This window comes from Polychytrium aggregatum, assembly GCF_025602895.1.
Source record: "Polychytrium aggregatum strain JEL109 chromosome Unknown BJ171scaffold_10, whole genome shotgun sequence".
In the NCBI taxonomy this organism is placed as follows: domain Eukaryota; kingdom Fungi; phylum Chytridiomycota; class Chytridiomycetes; order Polychytriales; genus Polychytrium; species Polychytrium aggregatum.
Window position 1 is genome coordinate 468,523 of NW_026516212.1, and position 23,829 is coordinate 492,351.

Sequence of the window (23,829 nt, forward strand, 5' to 3'; positions counted from 1 at the left end):
CACATGGATCTTGGAGACGGATCGGTCTGGTGGGCGTCTCTGGTGATGGGTGAACTGCTCGAAATACCGAGCGAATCTGAGTCTCCTGGGACTGGATGCATATCCCTTCCCTTGCTTCCAGGAGGCATTCCCAAAGACAATCACTCCCTCGGTCTCCTTGGACATACTTGCTTGGCCATGAATGCGATGAGTGGGCGGGTGTATTCAGGTTCCAGAAAAAACACTGTCCTGGCTCAAAACGGGGGTATCCCATTTCATTTTGAAAGCCCCAGTAAAAGCTCGCCCCAGATATAACCAGCTCATATTTGTTTATGTACTTTGGTGGCGCTTGTTGGCTTTTGCTCGCCTTGGTTGTCCTTGTCGCCGGTCTGGGTCCTGCCAAGCAGTTGCGTTGCTGCGGCTTCGCTGTGCCGGCCTGTCCGGACCAGCCGGGGTCCATACAATCGCCGCTCGTCCCTCAGCTTCCACATCCATCCCTCATCTTCCACATCCATCCTTCGTCTTCCACATCCATCTCCCGTCTTCCACATCCATCCCCCGTCTTCCACATCCATCCTTGCCTTGGGTGCGATCCGCCCAGTTCCCATCCTCCCTCCGCAGCGACTTGCCTCCATCCCCTCTTCGCGGTACGCCATTGCCGCAGGCCAAGCACCAGTGCTCCGCCGCACTCACTCTCTGTTTGGGCCAGACCATGCTTCGCGGCGCCGCAGCAGCCCCGCCTGTCCTTGCTTGAACCATGAGCCCGTCTCGGGCCCGCTTGCCATGTTCCGCACCATGTCCCGCCGCATCCGCCACGCCCCCGTGCATGACAACGTCGCACAGCTGCTTTGCCTCCAAAGCCATGCTGTGCCACCCCCGGCGAGGTATATATTGCCGCTGGTTGCTGCCAACATCCAACGACCATCAGCACCAAGCGCAGAGCCAACAGCCAAGCCCACCGAGAAGCGAGCTCGCCCAGCGCTGCCCCGTCCCGCGTTTACTTCTTTCTCTCTCTTCCTTTCTGCTGCCCGACGGCGTCGTGCTTGACTGCATTCCCGGTTGCATCCGATCTTTCTCTGCCGTTGCCGTTGTCGCTGCCGCTGCCTGTATGCGCACCCGCCAAACCAGCCGACGCTCTCTCCAACCCAAGATGACCACCAACCCCAGCCCCGACCCCAAGCCGTCCTTGGGGAGCAGCCTTGGCCCACTGTATTTCCTGTATCAAACAACAGGATCTGCGGCCTGGTCCGTCAAGGAGGCTCTCAACGAAGCCATTCAGGAAGGCGGCGCCCTCGTGCCCTTCATCGAGCTGCTCAACGGCTCGCAAATGCAGGGCATGCTGCTTGCCTTTATCCCGCTGTACTTTAGCTACTACAATACCGGAGTCTATGCAATCGACATGTTTGGTAAGTTGCCCGGCGTCGCCTGTATATCGCTCGTGCCGCTGTTCTGCGCTGCTGCTGTGCTGTGCTAACCACGCCCGTCTCTCGCCCGGATCCTTCTGCATGCAGTCACCACCGTCGTTGTCACTCTCGTCACCGCCCTGCTCGCCATTCTCGGCGGCCGCGTCAAGGCCATCCTCGAGTGGAAACAGGCCGAACTTGACAATGTGCAGCCCATCACCGTCAAGGTCGAATACTACCGATATGATCGATGGAACGAGGCCGTCGAAAACATCCACTACCAGGCCCTGGCTTGGTTCATCACCAACCTCTCCCACGACCAGAAGACGGGCGACTACCGCATGTCTCTCGAGCGCGATACAAAGTCCTTCATCACCGACCCCGACGACGACAAGATCCGGCTGCCGGGCTTCAATCTGATTCCTCGCACCGACCGACTCATCCAGATCAAGCACAACACCAACACCATCTCTGTCTGGTTCGACCAGACCCAGCAGGACAACAACAACGAGGAGAAACGCAGCACGTACACCTCCCGTCCCAAGCCCGAGCCGCCCATCATCATCCGCTGGGACTCGTCCGAGGACACCGCCCAGATGCAGACCGAACTTGACAAGCTCACCAAGCAGATCTCCCAGGATTCGACCGAGACCGAGACCGAGACCGAGACCGAGACCGCTGCTGCCAAGAAGGACACCAAGGAGAGCACCGATACCGCTGCCGCCAAGGATTCGGTCAAGACCGACACTGATCTCGTCAAGACCGACACTGATCTCGTCAAGACCGACAGTGGCAACGGTGATGACGAAGACGCCGCCGGCGATATCCAAGTCGGCGACAAGTCGCTCAACGTCAAGGACTGCCCCAAGGGCACCCTCCAGTGGATGAAGCTCTTCCTCGAGGATGTCACCAAGGAATACACAAAGTTCCAGAACTCCAAGAAGAAGCGCTCTCGCTACGAGCGCGGTGGCTACGGCTACTGGACTCACATGCAGGATCTGCAGGCCAGCCGTGGCTTGCAGAGCGTCGCCCTCGACAAGCTGCAGGAAGAGCTGCTCGGCCAGGACCTCAAGACCTTCCACGACGACAAGGACTTTTACGTGCGCATGGGCATGCCCTACCGCCGCGGCTACCTGCTGAGTGGCAAGCCCGGCACCGGCAAGACCTCGCTCGTCAACGCCATCTCGGCCAGCTACAACCGCGACCTCTACTACATGAACCTGAAGGAAATCCCCGACGACAATGCACTCCAGTCCAGCTTCTCCTCGGTCCCCAAGAACTCGATCATTGTTCTCGAAGACATTGATGCCCAGACCGGTGTCGTGCACAGCCGCGAGCGCCGCAAGGTCTTGCGCCAGTACATGCTCTCGGTCAAGAACCAGGCCGAGAAGGAGAAGAAGGACAAGAAGAAGAAGAAGAAGGCCGAAAAGAAGTCTTCGGACGAGAGCGACAATGACGAAGGCGACGACAACACCGCCGAGGAAGAGAGCGAAAACAGCGAATCCGAGGAGGACGAGGACGAGGACAAGGACAAGGACAAGGAGAAGGCCGAGAAATCGCCCCAGGAGCTCGAAGACGAAGCCGGCGATAGCGGCAGCATGCTTGGCGACTTTGGTGGCCTCTCTCTGCGCGGCGGTAGCAACATGTTTGGTGGATTCACGCTCTCGACGCTTCTCAACTGCCTCGACGGACACACTCTGGCTGAAGGTATCATCGTCATCATGACCTCAAACCACCCCGAGGTTCTCGACCCTGCCCTCATCCGCCCTGGCCGTATCGACCTGCACCTCGAGCTTGGCTACTGCACACGCTACCAGCTCCTGCAGATGTACCGCTCCGTCTCGAACGACTCCACCGCCAAGATCGACTTTGGCAAGATTCCCGAGCGCATCATTGCCCCCTGCGACGCCATGCGCATCATGGTTCTGTATCGCCACCAGTCGGACGAGGTCATCATCCAGAAGCTGCTCGAGCGCGCCGAGGAGATCCAAGTCCAGAACGAAAAGCGCAAGAAGGCCGAGGCCGAGGCGGCCGCCAAGGACCCCTGGAGCCGATTTGGCCTCGGCTTTGGCGGCTTTGGCTACGAAGGATTTGGTTCGTACGGCCCGCGGGAGCGTGAACGCGAAGGAGCTGGCGGCGACAAGAAGGACTCGGGCACCCGCACACACTATTAAAGGGCATGCGCGGACCCAGGTGTCTTGAGCACGACGACAACGACAACGATGATATACCCTTCGAACCCCTCCCTCTGAGCATATTCTGCCTTGCGGCCACATCCGAGCCGACTTTCTCCCTCTTGTTCATTTTGGCACATCCTATCCATGGACCGACTGGGCCAACCAGGCGATTCGCAATACAGTTCTTCTCATATACTAGCCAATCCTGTTGCCGACGACCGTGCTCGACTGCTCCTGAACCGAATCTAGTTGCAGAAGGGCGGTATGTGTGCGCCCCAGCTGTGCGCACTCGTGTATGGCACAACATTAGTTCCGTTGCTGCAGACAAAGTCCGTGCTCCGGAACCAGACAATGTCGAGATCATATTCCGTCGCGATGCAGCTTTGGAAGGTTGCTTTGACGACCGAGTTCCAGCCGGGCAGAGCCAGGCCGGATGCCGCGGGCTCGAAGGCGATTGTGATCGGGGCACTGAGGCGCAAGTTTGGACTGGTTGTGTTTGGCATCAAGGTCAGTGCATACGGCAGCAGGAGCCTGCTCCAGGTGCAAGTGCGAGTGCGAGTGCGAGTGTAAAGCAGAGAGCGGGAAACGGCAGAAGCTGCTGATGAGGTCTCGGAACTTACGTCGAGACGCACTGGACGGTTGCATTCGTGAGGCAGTTCTGTGGAGTCATTCCGAGCGAGTACGCCAGCGCCCAATCCAAATGCAACGTGCTTCCGTCTGCGGTGCACTGGAGAGCGCTGCGTGGGAACCAGGCCGTCTCTGCATGCGTGCGACGGGTGTAGTGAATTACGGAATCCGTTAGGACCGAGAATCCGGATTCAGAACCGCTTGGGCGAGGGTTGCGGCGACACGAGGACCAAAGCGCACTGCGGGAACGCTGTCGAGAAATCAATGTTCGATTGGCCCAGAGTTCAGGGGATGGATAGTGAGCAGGATCAGCAATCCAAGACCAGCGGATGAGACAGCCGGTCATCCACCTCCGAGACCACTTACTCCCTAGTCCATAATCCAGTCCGAGACACAGGTCGAGCTCAACATGAGTGATGGTTGTGATCTCATACCAGCCTCCGTTGTCGTCGTGGGTGATCTGCACCTCGGCTCCGTCCGTGGCCTGGCTGAGAAGTGCACAGGCCGAGGGAGATGGAGCAGACGAAGGCATTGCAACTGTTGTTGCTGTGACCGACGCAGCGGTGGATGCTGCAATAGCAAAGCCCGTCGTTGCTTGGGCTGATGCGAGCGACGCTGGTGTAAACAGAGGTGCTGTCGGAGAGCTACTCCCTGGGGACTGGGTGGCCGCCCAAGGCCCATGGTTTGTGAAGAGTGATGATGGGGTTGCCGACGACACCTCTGTAGCTGTAGTTGTGGTTGTGGTTGTAGCTGAAGCTGCTATTGTTGCCACATAGGCAGTGGTTGAAGTCGCCGGACCCAAATCACAAAAGTCTGGAGGCCGGCTTGGATTGGTAACGTCCAGGAGGCTCTCAAAGCTGACGATGCTGACTTCGCCTGAGCAGACAAAGTCGTCGACATTGAACCAGACCTCGTTCCAGCCGGGATACTCGACAGAGATGCAGTACGGCGTCTTCACCCGACAAGAGGCAGAGAGTACGTTCGTGGTTGGCGGGGAGTAAGCTCAACGTATGCACAGCAACAACGATGGCGACTTCAAGTCGAAGTACTGTCCTACCTGGCGAGTCACCAGTGTGGTATAGAGTCCATCGAGGCCAAATGTTCCGTTGGCTATGAGGACATAGTCGCCCGGGATAGGCTGCGCCCTGGGGCATATATGCGCAATGGTGTTAATGAGAGTATGCGGCACCCTTGGTATTGGCCTCGAGCATTGGACTCGAGTATTGGACTCGAGCATTGGCCACGAGCATTGGACTCGAGCACTGGCAGGCTGCCGCGACGGTTCTGCAGATTGATGCATACGAGATGGGGCACTGGCCCGAGGAGAAGCCGTTCGCTGGGGGCGCTTGGAGGTTCATGGCCGGAACAGGATTCCCACAGGACGCAGCCCAGCCGCCGGCCCCGATTTGGTCGAGTGGTAAATATTGGAACTCCCCATCGAGATAAACATCGATGGTCGCATGGGTGCAAATGACTGACGAGGTTGGCACAAGAACCTGTTCTGTTCAAAGTGAAGCAGGGCGAGTGTCAAGCGACGGCACATTGCCGATGCACAGGGAAGAACCCTCAAGCATATCCCGCATGTCGGGTTGCGGGGCAGCGTGACCAAGGTCCAATGATGGCATACCATGGCTTGGGCTTGGGGCGACTGAGATACAGGCATCGAACTGCTGGACAATTGTGGCGTTCCACACAGGACCGGCCGTTGGATGAACAAGCACCGCGCTTGATACAGCCCAGCTCTGCAGGCATATCGGGCTCTGTGCTTGTGCACAGGCCGGCAGCAAACCTTGCGATTCGTGGCCACGGACGCGATGGGATGTGTCGAGGGTGCGTACGAGCAGCGCACCAGCCAAGGCGCGATGGATTAGGCGAGATGGAGGCAGATTGTGACAGACGGAGGATGTTGTCCAGGCCTCTTGATCGGGAATCCGGCTCAGCAGCCCAACCGCAGGCAGCGATATGCGTGGACAGACAACTCACCAATCAAGACGAGACAGGCACGGCAATGGCACCGGCGACGGCCGCACATGGCTGCAGACGGTGCATCCGAGACCAGCGGCCGCAGGACCAGCGCGAAGGCCACCCCCTTTTGGCCCTTGCAGCCGACATGCTCCGCCTGGGCACGTGTGTCCGCGACGGCTTCTTGGAGGGAAAGCGCGCGGAGAGTGGCTGGAGCCGGCTGGAAGCGGCGTCACGTGGATCGCGCAGCGGCTGAGTTGGGTGGTGCAGACGCGCAGACGCGCAGCCGCGCGGCGTGTGCGCGCCTGCGCTTGGCACAAGGGGTGGGACGAAGAGGAAAGCGGCGGTGCGCGCCGGGCACATGCCAGGCAGTGCAGCAGTTGGCTGTGGCGGTTGGCTGTGGCAGTTGGCCGTGTTTCAGTCGCGGTTGGCATTGTGCGCCCTTTGCACGACCCCGCAGGGCCTTGTGCTCCCCTTGCACGACCGCGGCCACAAGGCGTCTGTCCCTCGGCCCCGTCTAACGGCGTTTGGGCTTTTGTCGGCCGACAAGACGGCGACAAGGCGGCGACAAGACGGCGACAACAAGCGGCTCTCTTCTCCCGCCAATGGGGGCGTGCTGGTGTCGCCGCGACTCGGCCGACCTCTCTTCGCCCTCGTCTTCTGTCCAGCCCCGACAGACGTCGCTTCGCCCTCTGGCTCTTCGCCGGCCCTTCCTGCATGCCGCACTTCATCCTCCCTGCAGCAACAGGCTCCCGTGCACCCAGTCCCGCGCCGGTGATCCACCTGAGCTCGTCCGCCGCCCTTCGACCAACCTCGGATCCCCGTCCGCCTCAAGAGCCCTCCGGCGGCACCGAAGCCCCAACGCAGCCAAACTCGCAATCCGCGGCCTCCTCAGATCGGCCGCCCACCACGGCCATGTCTGCGACCGCGAGTCCATCGTCTTCCTCTGGGTCGACTGGTGCTCCTCCTCCCCCAGCATCGTCGTCGGCTTTACCACCACCACCACCACCACCCACTCCTCCTCCGCCTCCGTCCTCATCGGTCTCGACGACAGAGACCGCATCTCAAAGTCCAACGTCTTCTCCTCCTCCTCCTCCTCCTCCCCCTCCACCACCACCACCACCACCACCTCCTCCTCCTCCTCCTCCTCCTCCTCCTCCTCCTCCGCCTCCTCCTCCGCCGCCGCCTCCTCCTCCGCCGCCGCCTCCTCCTCCCCCGGCTTCGACCCCGGCTGTGCCGACCAGCAGGGTTCCTGTCCCGTCGGCGTCGCCCTCAACCATCCCTGTGGTCCAGTCGAGCTCGAGCTCGTCCGTCCCGTCTCCAACCGCGATCCCAACGATCGCACCGTCTTCGTCCGTGACCGTCGGCACCTACTTTGGCTGTGTCGACTTCCCAAGCAGCGGCAACATCAGCGTCGTCGCCTCGCTCGACCAATGCGCCGCATTCTGTGTCCAGCAATCCAACTCGACAGCCTTCATGAACTACATGATTGTGTCTCCGACAAACTGTCCCGACTTTGCATCAGTTGTGCCGCAGATGGACTGTGGATGCGCAAGCAGCACGCCGAACTACACCTACAATGCAACCTGTCTCTTCACCACTGCAACGGGTCTCTCGGCCGGCGGCTGTATCAAGTTCACCAACGGTCCCAAATACTATGGTTCTATGTACCAGGTGTGTCTCCACGCTCCACCACCAAACGGCGTCATGATGTGTGCCGGGGCCGATTCCCCGGGTTGTGATTCATTCGGCTGACTCGCACCCGGCCACTCCGCGATGTCCTCAAGACACTGATCTAATTTGGCTGCTGACCTTGTCCTTCTCTGTTCTTCCTGATAGATACAAATCACTCAATCCAACTCCACCCTCACGATCGTGATCATCGCCAGCGCCCTCGGTGTCGTCTTTCTTGCTGTCATTGCTGTTCTGGTCTTCCGTGGATACTCGGGAAGAAAACTGGCTTCCCAGCGGCGGAAGGAGGCAGCAATCCAGGCGGAGATCAACAACATCAACAACGTCCAACGCCTGTCAGCGTATTCTCAGCGCGGCTTCAGCTCCTATTCCCCGCATCTGGCCGATCGCGAGGAGCCCCGGATATCCTATGCCTCTGCGCCCTCGTTCATACCCCTCGCTCCTCCCGAAAACCCTTTCCGCAACTCTACATACAGCTTCTACAGCACCGGCTACACCTCTGGCAACAACTCGTCATCGCCTCATCCATCGTACAACATCGATCCTATGGCCGCTCTCCATGAAGAATCGTCATCACGCCGCGGATCCATGTCGGTCGACGACCCGCGATCCAGCGCCATCATGCTCACCCCGCTCGTTGCCAACAAACCCACGCCGCTGTCCTCGCCGCCTGGAACACCCCAGAGCACACCCCAGAGCACATCCCAGGGCACATCCCAGGGCACACCCTCAATCCCAGCCCAGTCTATGACGCTTATGGGAGCCATGCCTGCCCCACATTCAGTGTGCTGCAATAGCCATATCCCAACGTCTCCTGATGACCTGTATCTGGCTGTTGGCGATGCCGTTGTCGTCACGTAAGTATATGCAGTCTTGCCGCCTCCTTCGAGCAACGCGTTCGAATCATGTCACCGTCTCGCTGGCACGATTCCCAGCTCCTCCGCTCTGAGGGTCCTCTTCTGACCCACTGTCCACCTGCTCCCGGTCGGTGTTGTTATCGGTACAGCGATACCTGGACCGATGGATGGGCCCTTGGTTACAAGATTAACACCGGCCAAGACGAGAAGCCGGGATATTTCCCGCTCTCATGTGTCCGAGACGTGCCCCTTCCGACGACTCAAGGGTTCTCCGAATCGTGAAACTCGAAATTGCATAAAGCTGTCAATAGAGCAAGCGGCTGATGGCCATGTCGATCGCGATAGACCATCGGCTGCAGATACTGTCTCTGACTCGGTCGTCGTCTCTGTCCCTGTGAATGCCTGCTCGCGCTGCCCCGCGTCGTGGACGACACCGGAAGCGGCTGCGATCCCTGTCGTGCTGTTGCTGGAATCTTGGCTTTGATCCTCGGAATCTGTGCCGTTCTGTCGATCTGATTTTCGGTCTGTTTGTGAATGCCTGTCCGTCTCTCTCTCGCTCTCCGTCTCTCTCCGAACCGTATCCATGTTGACGCTATTGCGACCCCATCCCTGCGTTCGTGTGGAATGCATGCAGCTCTTGCTATCTGCCCTCACTATGTTGTCCTTGCATGCTCGCTTCAACTCATTGGATACAGTTGGTGACATCTGACTGAGTGCAAAAGTGTGGATGCAGACTGGTTCGGCTTGACCATGAGTGCACGGCTGCCCCGTGGACACATGAATGCCAATGTAGGCACATATCTGGACCATGTGCTCGCAGGTATCTCTGCACGGGAGGCAGCATCGATCTGCATGGAGGATCGCACCGGCCTCGCATTTCGATCCAGTGCCGATCCAACAGGCGCGGTGTGGCAAGACCCTCGCGCCCTGGCTGCAGAAATCGGCCTCGAGAGCAGCCGCCGAGGCATGCAATCCCTCCCCTTCCATCTGTCCAGCTTCGTCCTCCGCCAGACCATCGCCGCTTGCTTTCAGCCGAGCCTTCTCCTCTCATGGAAGAAACCCCACATCCGCAGCCCCCGGCTGGCGACGCCGTCCTCGAGGGCGACAGACTCGGAGACTCAGACTCGTCGCAACAGCCGCAAGCCAGCAACGATCCCGGCGCTCCGCTCCTCAACTCTGAAGACTCGTCCAAACCGCCGACCGAGACGAGGAACAGCATCAGCATCGATCCGCCTGTCATCCGGTTCCCACCCCTCAAGCCTCTGGCTCGATCGACCGGGTCCGGCCTCGAGCAGGTCCACTGGGCCGACTCGGCGTCGTCCAGCCCAGAGTGGATCCAAAATGCCCTCAGCCAAATGTACGTCGCCAACCACGCCCGCACGATCCAGCCCGACGAAGCCATCCTGAATCCATCCGAGTCGCACATCAAGGAGGTTGGTGGCTGTCCGTTCGATCCGCTGCTGGCGCCCATCCATGCCCGAGACAATCGCTCATCGTCCCGCCAGGATCGGTAATGCTCTATCGCCAGCGCGGCATACCAATCCCGATCCATGGCCCTAGCAATGATTGCCCATGCTCGCACTCATCTATCTTTATTCTACGGTGCACCCTACGATACGCTCTACGATATGCTCTATGCTCTGTGGCCTGTACTCTCGACTTTCTTCCTCGGGTGCGCATGTCCGTCGGGGGGGGGGACACGAAAATGGATCATTTGGATCATCTGGATCATCCGGATCGCCCCAAAAATCAACCATCACAATCGACAGGACATCATCCGGATGATTGTCCAATATCTCGGCGACGAGGGATACAACATGTCCAAGCTGACGATTCTGGACGAAGCCAACGTCAAATGGCACGAACGAAACGAAAAGTCCATGGAGATTCGTCGCCTCAAGAAGAGCATCTTGGGTGAGCGTCACTGCCGATGACGGGAAGGGAGAGTCTATGATTCGCCCACCACCACCTCGTGTGAACGATCGAGCGGTCGAGCTTGATCCCGTCGTTACCTTCCCTCCCTTCGCTTCTTCCTCCAACAGCGAGTATGCGTCAAACCGAGTGATTTTTGTCATGTCGATTTGTGACCCGTGCTTGACCGGGCAGCCGTCTGCCGAGCCCATTCGGCAGAACCTGAAGCATGCGATGCACAGTAGTTGCCATTGACCCGAGTCACTCCTGCATACCAGATGGCGATTGGCTCGAAGTCGAGAAGCTGATGATCAAGCCACTTGTCAAGAACCACAAGGCGTTCATGTATTCAATCTACAAGCAGCAATATCTCGAGTATATCGAGCACCACGAGACACAAAAGGCAAGTTGCGAACGGCCGCGGAGCAAGATGGAGGGCCATCGAGTCGGCCGGTCGGTCGTTGATGGGCAGCTCCTGCGAACGGCGCATCAACCGAATCAACTGTGCTGGGGGACAGAGGAGGAAGAGGGACGCAGGGGAAATCTCGTCTCCAAAGTGCTCGTCGCGATGCCACTAACCACGCTGCCCTCTGTTCGATGTAGGCGTTTACCCATCTCAACAAGCGCCTGAAACCTCTGGAGCACCTACAAACAACTCCCAACGAATTCAAGGATCTCTGCTATCTCTTGACAGCCAAGAGCGTGCAGGATGCCCCGAGCTTCAAGAACTGGGAGGGAATCGGCCCATCGAGGTGGGTGTATTGCTCCAGGACGGGCGGGGAGGAATGTCTTGGTCAAAATCGATATGCTCATATGCGCATGGGCTGGTGAGCCATCGCCTGCATTGGGCGCTGTGCCGCTGTTTTAGTAGAGCCGTCTTGGCGCTGCTGTCTCGGCATGTCTTGGTCAAGCGTCTGAGGGAGCAATAGTTCTGTCGGGAAGGGGGAGCCTCAAGTTGCATCACACTAACTTGGCATCGTGCATTTTCGTGTTCGCCTCTCCTGTTGGCGGTTGCCTCATTGCCATCCAGAGAAAAGCTGGCCGATCAGCTCCAAATCATCGCAGACTTTGAGACCATGGATCGCGAAGGTGAGAGTTCGACAAAGCGAAAGCATCGCCATATCGTGCTGTGTTGCTTATGAATTGCCACCGTATTCATGCGTCACCAGGATCGGTCTATGTCCCGCCCCAGCGTCTGCTCACGCTGCTGCAACAGGCGGTGGCCTACCAGATTGAGTTTGCTCGATACCATCCCAAGATTACACCCAAGGTCACAACGTTGGTATCTGCGTCGCCGTGCCGATTCTACCGCGCTGCTCTGCTGGAGAGCTGCCGTGGTACATCCGTTTGTGACCCATAGGGCCCCATCTGACCGACCTGCATTGCTCCGTTGCGCCATCCATACTCGCCGGGGGTTTCTTCCCCTGTTTCTATGGCCCCCTCTGACGTGACTGTTGCATTTGCCAGTCTACTACGTGATTACGAGTCAGTAATCATACCGAATGCCGTTCGACATGCGTTCGTTGGACATACTGGAAACGTCAAGTGCGTCGAGTTCGTGGGCGAGGAAGGAAAGCAGATAGTGTCGGGATCCAGGTGAGTACCATCCCCAAGGATCCAAGTACCTAGCTTTGACCGCATCATCTCGCCGGGATCTGTCAGGCAACGCCGGGGCGTGCTTGGTCCCTCTCCCACCACGCCACTTGCGTCTCTCTTCGTCGGCCTGGCTCCGCTATACCCTTGACTGAGTCTAAACTCGCCTGTGTGGCTTGTGCGATGATGATGGCGATCGATCCTTGCTCATCAGCGACAATACGCTCCGCGTCTGGGATACCGAAACGGCAAACTGTCTCGAGGTTCTGGAAGGACACACCTCGCGAATTTGGGACGTCGCATCAAACAAAAGTGGCGCATTCGTGGCCTCTGCCTCCGGCGACGGCACCGTCAAGGTATGTCGCCTGGAATCCCGATCGGTCCAGTTGATCGCGCAGATCCTGTCCCGCCAGGTGTTGACAATATGACTGTGCTCGTCCTCGCTGACCTCGGGGCCAGCTCTGGGATCTGAAAGGTGCTCGGAAGGACTGTGTCGCCACATACACAGGGTTCGTCGGTGATGTCTATTCGGTGCAGTACCATCCTGCTGGTGTAAGTATCAATCAGTGGCAGGCTTGAACTGGGTGCTCGCACACATAGCTGCGCTCCGGAGGCTCCCACCAACACAAAGCTTACCCGCCTCGCCCACTTATGGTGGTCCAGCATCATCTGGTTGCCGGAGGATACGACAAAACCATCCGGCTGTACGACCTCGAGCGCAACGTCGTCGTCAAGACCTTCACCGGCCATCAGCTCAGCGTCTCCAAGACCATCTTCAACCCGATAGGAAATCTGATCATCAGCGGGTCAAAGGACAACACCATCAAGTTCTGGGACATTGTCTCGGGTCTGTGCATCAAGACCATCTCGAGCCATCTGGGCGAAGTCACCAGTGTCGAGATGAATTCGGTCGGAAGTCTGATGCTGAGCTGCTCCAAGGACAACTCGAACCGCCTCTGGGACGTGCGGATGGTGCGTCTGCGACGGCTGTGCCTTTGCATCTGTGATGGCTGCCGCTTTTTTCGTCCGGCTCGGGCGTGCCAAAAGACGGATGGATGTCGCTGACACTAACTTGACCTTCGACTGCGTGCGACTCCAGGTGCGCCCGGTGCGAAAGTTCAAGGGCCATCAAAACACATCCAAGAACTTTATCCGTGCACGATTCATGGGCAACTCGATGGTCGTCGGCGGCTCCGAGGTCGGTGTCGTGATGGCTCGTGATGGCTCGTGATGGCTCGGATGGCTCGAGTACTCAGCGGTCGATATATCGTGAGCGATTCCCATCGCACCAAACTTGGATGCGTGGCTGCTGGAGATAATGCTGGGGGTGGGGTGAATCGGTGAACTGCCGCATGGGTTGCTTCTCGTGGAAGAGTCGCTGATCCGGACGTATCTGATGGTCGCTCCTCTCGCAGTGCGGACTCGTCCATCTGTGGGACCACGACCACGGCGAAGTGATCCAGCGGCTGCGCGGCCATGGTGGCGTTGTCTTTGACGCCAAGTGGAACTCGAAGCAGAGCCTTTTGGTGAGCTGCGGTGACGACAAAAAGGTGCTCAGCTGGTGGTTCGACGAGCGGCGGGTACCGCTGTTTGAAGATTGAGCATGAAAGTGAAGCGCGGCGGCAGTTCAGTGCCCGTCGCCCTATTTTGTTTGGGGGGAGGGACAACATCGATGGCCGACGCTCTCGCTGGATCCTGAATAAACCTTCATCCAGCGCTGCGGTGCTGCCGATGGCCGCTCCGGTAAGCGAGCGAACCGCAGATACGAGCATGCATCGCAATCCGGCCTCGGAGACAGGGCTGCTGGTCCAATGGCACGATCCGCGAAAAAGCGGTCGTCGCGGTCTGGCGGCCCCAAGCAGCTCTCCTTCGCTCTCCCAGTCGGCCTCTCGGTTCTCGGTCCTCCAGATCCAAGGCCTGCGATCGCTTGCTCTGCCTGGCCCAGATCCATCGGTCGCATCGAGCCCCTTGCCCACCCTCTGCAGGACATCCTCTCGTGGCAGACAACTGCAGGCCGCGCTGCCTGCTCTCTTTGCCATCGCAAGCACCACCACCCAGACCCAAAGGACGCCGATCGTCCCATCCTCCTGCAGACGAGACGGCCGGCCCTTTCCAAACCGCTGACCGCGAGATATCGACCCAATTTCTCGCTTCGACATCGTCCTGGCCCTCACCCTTACCGCCCCTCCCCCCCTGTCTCGTCGCATATCCTTCCTGGCCTGCCGCTTCCCTCTCCACTCTGAACACAGTCTTCCGCGCTGGCAAACTCTCCCTCCCATCCCATCCCATCCCTCTATACAAAACGGGCAAATGTCGTGGATGCAGCCCCAGGCCTTTACCGGCTCACCCGGCCAGATGGACCGCCAGTCGACCACATTGCAAGGTCAAAACGCCGTAGCCGGCAACGTCGTTTCGGGGTACCATATGCCTGGCACACCACAGTCACTTGCACAGCCGGGACAGCAACAGGCGCTGGCTCTCCAACAACAACAGCAACAACAGCAACAACAGCAACATCAGCAACATCAGCAACAACAGCAACATCAGCAACATCAGCAACATCAGCAACAACAACAACAGCAGGCTCAAGCGCAAGCGCAACAGCAACAGCCGGGCTTCCAGCAGCTGCAACAGCGTCCTGCCCTTCGCCATCCACAGATGCAGGGGATGGTCGATCCAAGATTTGGCTCCGGCGCAATCAACATGCTCGACCCAAAGATGATGGCCCTGCAGTCGCACTTCCAAGGCGTTCCGCAGATGCCGCTGGCCAACACTTCCGGAATGGTAATGGGCTCGGCCGGCTCGATCCCGTCCATATCCTATGCAACACCTGACGACGGCCACCTTGGATTTCAGCTGCAGGGGCAGGCCGGCAGCAGCGGCAGCAGCGGCGGTGTGGGCCAAGTCATCAATCCAGCCATGGCTGTGCGGCCAGATATTCGCCTGATTCACTCGATGCAAGCGCCCGGAGCTGCAGCCGATCCACGCCAGCTGGGTCAGCTCGCATACAACTGGATGCCGCACCAAGGTTTGTATCGATTAGCCGATCGATCCGATCGGTCGCGCGGATGGCTGCAGCCCGAAGTGCTTCTGCCCAGATCATGGTGCTGTCGCCGCTGCGGAGCGTCGTCGCCCAGGGCTCGGGCATCCCGATCCGTTGCCCGGGGCCAATTATTCGGCTGGATGGATCGCTACAACCAGTCGACTGCATCTCACCCTGTCGATGACATCCCATCTGTCGCACGAGTTCCAGCCATGCATCGGTCTTGGTGGTCTCTAACCTGCCCCGTTTGCTCTCGATGCTAGGAGCCGACCTGCAAGGCAACGCCATGCTGGCCTCGCAGCAACAGCGGCTTGCACAAGGCATGATGTCCACCTACCAGTCATCGATGCTTGGCCGCAATCCGTCGCTCGCCCAGTACCATACTCAGACCACCGGGGCAGCAATCGGTGGCGATTTCGCAAAGGCAGCCAACGGGCTTATGGATCAGCAGCAGACAGCCTCCGCTGCCCTCGGATCGCTTCCACAGAGCCCGATGGTGTCTGGCCTCAACCCCGGTCTCGACTCGCTCAAGCAGGCCGAGCAAGCGAGCTCGTTGCAGCGGTTTGCCCATCCCCAGCAGGCGATCGACGCGCAAAATGTACGAGCCATGTTGGTGCTGCCGCATGCCAGCATCCTTGACTCGCTGGGTCTGCATTGAGCACTAGAGTCGCACGATGCCATAGCCCCGGAAAGTTCTAACCCCCGCATGCTCATTTATATCCCCCCCCCCCGAATCAATTCATGCAGCGGCAAGTGAACGGCGGTGTATATGCCACTAACGTGGCTGCAGCATCGCTTCAGCAAAAAGCCCTTGTCCAGCAGCAATATGTGGGCCATGCCCAGCAACTGACCGAGCAGCAGCTTCAGATGATGCATGTACGAGGCATCAACCCGGCCGCGGTCAAGTATGCATCGGCCGATGCAGGGTCGTCAGCGCAGACAGGCGTGCTGACTCCCGGCACAGATGGGATGGTCAGAGTAGCGTCGATTCATGGCCCACCGCGACCACCAGAAGATGCCGCGACGCTCGCTCAGCCATGGATAGCGCTATACCAGCCGTCTCCCTCGGCTATCAAGGCTCACAAGCAGCTGACCGAGTCCTTGCTGGCCGAAAAGCGACAGTTGGCCGAACAGGGCTTGCGGCAGTTCGAGCGGCTGACGCACATTGCCGAGCAGCTGAACAACACGATGCGTGTCGGCCTGCCCGGTAACCGGAAGCTTCAGCCAATCTTCAAACTCATTTTGGACTCACCCCTGGATCGGCGACTCAAGCGCGAGCGATTCGCTCCAGTGTAAGTCATTGTCAGCACCGGAGACATTGACTATGGCAGTGGGAAGAATGCTGTGACTCGCGAACCAAACGCTCGACTGATCCCATGCTCTGCTTTGGGTGCAGATCTGACGAGATCGCAGAAACGGTCTCGCAGCTGGAAGAGGAGCTCGTTCCGATCCGAATCGACTTTGAGGACTCGGGGATCAAGGTCCGAGACACGTTTACCTGGAACTTGAACGGTGAGCAGCAGAATCCCCCCCCTCCCGATGCACTGCCAAGTATTTATGCCTCTGCCAGCGCCATGAGGGGCCACGCTCCAAACCTGCGTCTCCTTGGAGCCGGCTCGGAAGCAAGCCAGCGTCTAGTCCGCAACCTTCATGAGCTTTATTTTCGAGGCATCGCACTCACTGTTATCGGCATACCCTATTCGACATATCAGAGTCCTGCATTACGCCAGAGCAGTTTGCCAAGGTTTTCTGCGACGACATGCACCTGCCCAAGAACTTTGCTCCTCCTATTGCCAAATCCATCCGCGATCAGATCGAAGACAGCAGATCCTTCCGCAGCATTGCGATTGCTCGGCCTGTGGTCAATGTGGTCAAGCTCGAGCGGCCACCGGACGAGGCTCTGGGCACCAGCAATAACAGCAACGACAGTGCCAGCAGTCATGTCGACAAAAAGATCAAAGTCGAGCCAGATTGGGACGAGGGCCACGCGGCGCCCCAGCCAGACACACCCGAAGCTGTCGTCTGCGATCACCCCGAGCTCCGCATTGTCATCAAGGTCGACGTGATCGTTGGCAGTACGTCGCTAGTAGACCAGTTTGAGTGGGACATCAACTGCACAAGGGCGAGCCCCGAAGATTTTGCGGCCCAACTGACAGCAGAGCATCGGCTGGACCCCGAATTCACGTAAGATCGTTTGGGTGATTGCATTGAGCCGAGGCAGCGCATATCTTGAAGTACGGTGTCGTTGGGTATCTACTGTCTGCCAAAGACTCGGGTCCCCGCATCCGAACCGGCATGCGAGCCGTGCTTGGGTGCTGAAATTCCCACCTCTCCCCGCTCAGAACGGCGATTGCGCATTCGATTCGAGAGCAAGTCGAAGCCTATAAAAAAGCACTCCTGCTACTGAACCACCCCTTCGACGACTCGCCGATTGACGACGAAGAACTGGCCACGCAGTTCCTGCCCTCGATTCACTCTGTGCAGCGCGAACAGCGCCAAATGGATGCCTTCACAAGCTATCTGTTCAATTTGGAAAACGCCGACATGGAGCGACAGGAGCGTGCGATGGATCGCGATGTTCGGTAGGCTTAGCTGTGAGACGCCCAGGAGGGCTAGCAAGGCAGTGAAGGCAGCCCCTCAGCCGCACCACATGGTCTGGGACAGCATGATATTATCTCGGATAGCCTCACACAGTGCTGGAATAGCCCAGCGGGACTGCCATTCACCGGTACCTGATCCGCATGTTGTCTCGTTGATGGCTGATCCGCATGTCGTCTTTCCCAACCAGGCGGAAGCGTCGGCAAACTCAGCGAAGCAGGACCCTTCCCGACCGAGAGCCGCTCAAGACAAACCGAACCCCCCTGCCACTTCCAGGGTCGGGCCCGGTGCAGGCGTCGTCCATATACGTCGTCCCGGGCGAGGAGGTTGATCCTAGTTTAGAGCGCTCCAGCTCGAGCAATCTGTCGCTTGCCGCGGTCAGCTCATCGCCCTCGTCGGCAAACCGGCGATCCAGCCGCTTCGCGAGACTCGAGCACAGCCGCAGCAATAGCTCCGAGCCCACCCGGCGAGGTACCGCTCGTCTTCCAGCTGCGTCGGAATGAGACCCTGTTCGCCGTGACGCCAAGCCCTCGCTCTTCGATATTGTAATCAACGACTGATTCCGTATATGAACAGGATTGCGCGGTATTGACCATGTCCAGTGCAAGAGCTGTGGATTCGCGTATCCCGAGGGCCAAAAGGTTCGAAGAAGCGGGGGCTGTGCCGTCCAGAAGCGATCGGCGGAATAGCTATCGATCTGTGGTTGCGGGGTCGTGTGTGATAAGACTAGCATGTATTGGGAGGGGGTTGGGGCCATGCTCTAACCCTTTTGTTCTGATGTTCGCATGCACAGCATTTTTGCAGCAGAGGTGGGTCCCGCTTGCATTCTTTCTCAAACCGACTGGCGACACCACGCCGACGCACACTCTGACAGTGATCTCCCTCTTGTTTGTTTGCGGGCCCGCACACAGGTGCAGGATCAGTTGCCAAATCGGCACTTGGACAAGCACAGCTCTCGCCTTCGATCGGTCGAAGCCCGGCGACGCCATCCAAAGACAGCGTCGAGGGGACACCCTATTCGGAAAGCACGGACGCCAGCGAGAAGTCACCCTGGATGGAGCTCTGCTGCCAGCAACTCGGCACAATGTATCCCAACGATCGGTTTGAGATGGTTACGTCCACGGGCACCGTCCGGGTCCGGTGTCTTGACTGTCCAGGTAAGCGCGCAGACTTTATTCGATGCGATTCAGGATTCGCCCAGCCACGAGGTGCGACAACTAATGTGCCCCTCTATTTGATTTGCCCGCAGGAAAACTGTATTCGCCCGGGCCGGGCGAGACCTTGGCCAACTTTGAGATCCATTTGAAGAACCGACATCATCGTCTGAATGTAAAAGCGAGGCTGGAGGGTGTTCGAATGTAAATATAGCTCTGACTTCCGTTGCATTTGCTGTCGCCCTGGATCTGCTCTTGCGCGGACCGGCCAGGTGGAATACATGTTTGAGGGTGGGAGCTTCGGCGACTCACCTTGAAGGCAGCGCACCTGTCGCCGCAAAGCACTGTCTGCTCGGCGTCCTTGATGGCTCTACTTGAATGCCTTGAGCCATTTGCTGAGCACGTCGCCGCCACCGTCGTCCTGGACGTGGGGATGAAACAGAGTGGGTAGATGAGGACAGAGTCCCACTCGAGATCGAGCGCACAGGACTGGCCCGTCTCCCGGATGTCTGGCGGCTTTATGAGAACATACGTATTCCTCGTCCTCCTCTTCGTTCTCGAGATTGACGCCGTCGGTCGAGTTGATCAGCTTCAGCTCAACCTGAATCTGAGATATGGAGTCAGGAGTGAGTCGTCGGATCCAACAATGTTGGAGAACCGAAATACTATCGAGCCAGCGCGCTCCGCCACCCAAGCGTACTTCATAGAGTTTCTCCTTCAACATGACGTATTCATGCAGGTTTTCTTCCATGATCGACAGGATCTGAAAATAGGACTCCAGCTGCGATATGGTGATTTTGTCGAACTCCTGCGCAGGTACCAGGAAGCAGACAAGAGTCGGCGGATTGCTGGCTGTTCCTTGCATGCCGCAACGCAGCGGAGTGCAGTGCAGTGCAGCGTTACGGTGAGGCGCACGTACCGGGATTTCGTATGGGATCTGGTTCTTCCAAACCGCACTTCGCGAGCTCGGCATGTTGACAATACCGCGTTGGAAGCGGTGCTGGCCTGGCGAGTACGGTGCAGCCAGCCCGGATCACAAAGCAAGCCGATATCGTCGAGGCCAGCAGTGGGTCAGAGCGGCCTGTGGCCATCAGCTATTCGACCCAGACCGCCACTCAGAGATCCGTCGTGTGCTGTGCTCCCCACCAAAAGTTGGTGCTTGCCTTGCGTCGAGCGCAGATTGGACTTGAGATGGCGGTACTTGCGCTTGTATTCCTTTTTTTTGCGTTCGTACGTCTCTTCCTGCAGCCGGAGCGGGCAAAGCCTTGATGAGTGCCCGGCAGTTGCTCAAGTCTCACACAAGATGCCCGTTCACTCTCATCGCATGAGCGACTTGAGTGCTTGCCAGCTCGCTCACCAGATTGGACACGACAACGGCCACAATGATCTTCATGAAGACAAAGACGCCGATGATCATAAAGCTAGCGTAGTACAGAGCCGCCGGCAAGAACAGATTGTCGTTCTGGATGAAGAAGAGGACGGATGGTATCAGCCAGCGCCGGTCCATGGACGGCCGCATGGAATCGGGCAACAGACCTCCAGCTCGGTAAACGACTCCATCCAGCCGATTTGGGTCGTCATGATGAACAGTGTGAACATGGCTGGGCAAGCAGACATTCATCGATCTCTGTTAGTCTCGCAGCGGCGAAGTGTCGACAAGCAAGGAGCCACGATGCATACCTGAGCCGATGTCTCCAAAATTTCCTGGTAGGACGTCGCCAAAGAGCGTCACTCCCACGATCGCCCAGATCATCATCAGTGCCACGAGGAGGACGGTGATGTTGGCCATATCTGTGGCACACGAAGGTCAGCCGAAAGTCCCCAGATCGATCCACTCAGGAGCCCCTCTGTGTCCAGTGGTCTGGCAAAGTTCACTCGGTACCCTCATATGCTAGCGCTTAGCGGACCTGGAATGGAGTCGACGATCGCAATGACGACGGTTTGGACGCCGTCGAGGATAGATATGTAGCGCAGCGATCGGAATGCACGCGAGACCCGCAGCAGTCGAAGAATCCTCGCATTCGATAAAACCGGCAGAGCTGGGTGAAGTGGTGCGGCAGAGCGATACGGCAAACATGAGCGAGTGCGACAGGCTTCCTCGAAACGAAAAAGAACTGCTGACCCGACTCCCGCATGGCATGTTCACAAGCCGAACGAGAGCTTGCCTGGGGTAAGAAACGACGTGAGAACAATGATAAAGTCGCCGACATTCCACCCCGACTTCCAGAATATCATGAATCCGTAGTACCACTTGAAGAGGATCTCCATCGTGAATATCGCCAAGAATATCTCGTCGATCATGACAAACACGTTGGAGTATCGCTGGGCCTGCGATGGGAATGCCTGTCAGTAGCGCCGAGCTCGAACAACCCGCTCCGTGGCTGTTCTCCATGGCCCGATATCTGATCTCGCTTTGCTGCAAGGACGTACCAGCTGGTCATTGGTCTGCACGGCGACTGTGATTGCATTGAGCAATATCACGAGCAGAATGACGCCGCTGAAGAAATCGCTTTCGCCAAAGCGAGCGGCAAGGTCTTCGCTGACGTGATTCTCGAACGCCTCGTCGTCAATGTCGACAATGTCGTTGAAGCTGAGGAACTTTTGCTCCAGCTTGGTGACATTCTGGAAAAGATATGGCGGCATGCATGGGCATTTGGGGCATCGATACGAATAGTCCTTCACGGCTCTCGCACGCACACTGGGGCCTGATCGAATGGTCAGATCGAGAGACTTACATATCGAATGGCCTGGTTGAATATGATCTTGCGCACCCGGTTGTAAGAGTCGCTGGTCGTTTATAGGGTGTTAGCATGCTGGGATGCAGAATGCCATCCGCGGCCATGACCACAACAGAATTAACCAGCTCGATATTACGGCGCCTGGGCTCGAGCCTCGTTCAGTCTCGACATACGTGTTAGTGTCTCCATCGTAGTCTGGAGACTGCCGAATGGGCGATGAGAATGGTTTGCCCTCGTCTTCACTGGAGAGACAGGGCACATCGCCGAAATACGAGGTTCTTTCTCGCGGAATGGGTTTGTTCGGATCGCTGACACCAGGCTGTTGGTTGTGAACGGCACCGCCGACATCAGAAATGCGATCTGCCCCGACGACAGGGATATCGATCCCACGCCCACGACGGGGACTGCCCTCCTCACCATATGAAACGCTAGATAGGTCAATTCGACATCGACGCCTGCCCGCAGCGAATCCAGGCGATCGCGAAAGTTGATTCCGTCCGGCAGAGGCTTCGTCGCTCCGGAATTGGTGCCTGAGCCACCCTTTGGGTTCGCAGCAGGAATCGGGCCTGGGACGGGCTTGGTGGCCATTACGGCGCTGTCTGTGCTGGGCTCCGAAAATACTGCTCGAGCTGACTGGTCGTCGGCTGCAACTCCCAGAGCAGAATCTGATCCCGCTCATGGACCGCATGCAAGGAGGACTCGCCGCTGCGAGGCTCGATTGGTTTTTGGCGGGAAGGCGAAGAGGCAACGAGAAGACCGGCCCAGCGCCCCTGCATCGCTTTGATTCTCTTCTGAATTCCAGCCTCGGCACCAGCCTGCTGATTGGGCCTGCAGCGAAGACATCTGACGACAGCTACGCTGGTGTTTGTGGGCGTGAGAAACGACCGATGCCCGAGAGTATGTGGCCGTCAACGGGACAGAGCGGCTGAATCGCTTTTCTTACCAACACCGGCCGATTCCGAGCCTCACCAACAATATTGGCATTGCTCGCAAGCGCATCTGCAGCGCTGTCCTCCTCGATCCTCCCGCAGAGCAAATCCCTCCGTCCAGTGCTCGCAACCCCGATTGACCACATCTGCATCTCCTCGGCACTGGACAGTCGCCGTGCTCGCAGCAGTCGTCGGTTCCGTCATCGTCCCACCGCCACTACCGAGGATCTAAACTCGAGTGTTCTCTCTTGTTTGGGACCCAGCCCATTTGCAGCTGCCTCCGCTCTGGCCAGAGCGCCATCCGTTCGGCCGATACACCGGCAGAGACGTCGCAAGACACAGCATCGGACACCGCAGCAGATACACCGCCGGATACAGCCCCAGATACACCATGGTGCTGCAGCCGGGCTTCACAGGGAATCCCGCTAGCTCGGGGCAAAAGCCAAAAGCAGCAGAGGCAGCCACCAAAACCCGTTCGCAGCGCGAGTCGCCGTCGTCCAGCAGAACCACTCTGCAGCAGCCCAGCCGACCAGTGCCTCCCAACACTACCTTCCGGGAAGATCGCCGGATGCATGCGCTGGGCTCCAAGACAACGACGACCTCACAAAGCGACGTGCGGACATTGCCAACCCTTGGGAGATCGCTGACGATGGGCTCGGTTGGACGGGCAACCCGGTCATACGGCCTCAAAGACTCGATACGCTCGGTGGTCGAGCCCGCAAAGGATGCGGCCGCAAAGAAGAGGCCGTCGCTGCGCAAGGATTCGGAATATCGGGAAAGTGAGCACTCTGTCCCAGACAAGGCTCATGCATCCTCTGAGTTTGCGTCGACGGAGCCGCCTTCTCGATCGATGAGGTCGCTTTCGCTCAAAGCTCCTGCGAGCTTGCCGATGGCAGTGCCTTCGACGCCCAAGAAGAGAATGAGCATACCAAGCCTCAAGGGTCCCAACGGCATCATCTCCAAATTGATCAGCAAGGACAAATCCAAGCTAAACAAGGGCGAGACCAAAATCCAGTCCGATATCCAGAGCGATCCCCCCGATCAGTCAACTCTCGAGCCGACAAAGTCCGGACGGGGGAGCCGATCGCTGCGTGGGCGAAGTACATCAGCAGTTGCTCCTGCTACCACACCGCAGCGGATCGATGCTCCAGCGGGGCCATCTCGGG

The 23,829-nt window shown here is 58.3% G+C and overlaps 7 protein-coding genes across 7 annotated transcripts; 6 read left to right on the forward strand and 1 right to left on the reverse strand.

Moving 5' to 3' along the window:
• Window positions 1–492: 492 nt before the first annotated feature.
• BJ171DRAFT_566514 (uncharacterized protein) lies at window positions 493–3,763 on the forward strand. The gene is made up of 3 exons (XM_053113412.1): window positions 493–1,385; window positions 1,491–2,116; window positions 2,138–3,763. The coding sequence occupies exons 1-3, from the start codon at window positions 737–739 to the stop codon at window positions 3,554–3,556; spliced, it is 2,694 nt and encodes an 897-aa protein (XP_052968716.1). The 5' UTR covers window positions 493–736; the 3' UTR covers window positions 3,557–3,763.
• A 55-nt stretch (window positions 3,764–3,818) lies between these two features.
• BJ171DRAFT_496455 (uncharacterized protein) lies at window positions 3,819–4,687 on the forward strand. The gene is made up of 3 exons (XM_053110200.1): window positions 3,819–4,045; window positions 4,180–4,318; window positions 4,553–4,687. The coding sequence occupies exons 1-3, from the start codon at window positions 3,824–3,826 to the stop codon at window positions 4,564–4,566; spliced, it is 375 nt and encodes a 124-aa protein (XP_052968717.1). The 5' UTR covers window positions 3,819–3,823; the 3' UTR covers window positions 4,567–4,687.
• A 2,011-nt stretch (window positions 4,688–6,698) lies between these two features.
• BJ171DRAFT_597305 (uncharacterized protein) lies at window positions 6,699–9,410 on the forward strand. Its single transcript, XM_053114737.1, has 3 exons — window positions 6,699–7,822; window positions 7,988–8,697; window positions 8,847–9,410. Exons 1-3 carry the CDS (start codon window positions 6,866–6,868, stop codon window positions 8,977–8,979), a joined length of 1,800 nt encoding a protein of 599 aa, XP_052968718.1. The 5' UTR covers window positions 6,699–6,865; the 3' UTR covers window positions 8,980–9,410.
• A 124-nt stretch (window positions 9,411–9,534) lies between these two features.
• Window positions 9,535–14,009, forward strand: BJ171DRAFT_496458 (WD40-repeat-containing domain protein). The gene is made up of 12 exons (XM_053110201.1): window positions 9,535–10,130; window positions 10,467–10,611; window positions 10,887–11,011; window positions 11,212–11,360; window positions 11,639–11,697; window positions 11,778–11,886; window positions 12,076–12,204; window positions 12,416–12,557; window positions 12,661–12,753; window positions 12,865–13,173; window positions 13,301–13,399; window positions 13,617–14,009. Exons 1-12 carry the CDS (start codon window positions 9,747–9,749, stop codon window positions 13,800–13,802), a joined length of 1,929 nt encoding a protein of 642 aa, XP_052968719.1. The 5' UTR covers window positions 9,535–9,746; the 3' UTR covers window positions 13,803–14,009.
• An 850-nt stretch (window positions 14,010–14,859) lies between these two features.
• BJ171DRAFT_473161 (uncharacterized protein) lies at window positions 14,860–18,345 on the forward strand (the record flags this gene model as incomplete). Its single annotated transcript, XM_053108687.1, has 7 exons — window positions 14,860–15,229; window positions 15,508–15,842; window positions 16,046–16,536; window positions 16,641–16,756; window positions 16,957–17,428; window positions 17,587–17,826; window positions 18,033–18,345. 7 exons carry the CDS (start codon window positions 14,860–14,862, stop codon window positions 18,343–18,345), a joined length of 2,337 nt encoding a protein of 778 aa, XP_052968720.1.
• A 581-nt stretch (window positions 18,346–18,926) lies between these two features.
• On the forward strand, window positions 18,927–19,204 carry BJ171DRAFT_421824 (uncharacterized protein; the record flags this gene model as incomplete). The annotated part of the gene is made up of 2 exons (XM_053107507.1): window positions 18,927–18,999; window positions 19,092–19,204. 2 exons carry the CDS (start codon window positions 18,927–18,929, stop codon window positions 19,202–19,204), a joined length of 186 nt encoding a protein of 61 aa, XP_052968721.1.
• Window positions 19,205–19,366: 162 nt separating this feature from the next.
• On the reverse strand, window positions 19,367–22,322 carry BJ171DRAFT_609748 (uncharacterized protein; the record flags this gene model as incomplete). Its single annotated transcript, XM_053115262.1, has 14 exons — window positions 19,367–19,417; window positions 19,529–19,603; window positions 19,697–19,804; window positions 19,916–19,996; window positions 20,143–20,238; window positions 20,354–20,458; window positions 20,533–20,597; window positions 20,677–20,787; window positions 20,904–21,010; window positions 21,143–21,324; window positions 21,427–21,618; window positions 21,732–21,783; window positions 21,908–22,053; window positions 22,152–22,322. The coding sequence occupies 14 exons, from the start codon at window positions 22,320–22,322 to the stop codon at window positions 19,367–19,369; spliced, it is 1,542 nt and encodes a 513-aa protein (XP_052968722.1).
• Window positions 22,323–23,829: the final 1,507 nt, after the last annotated feature.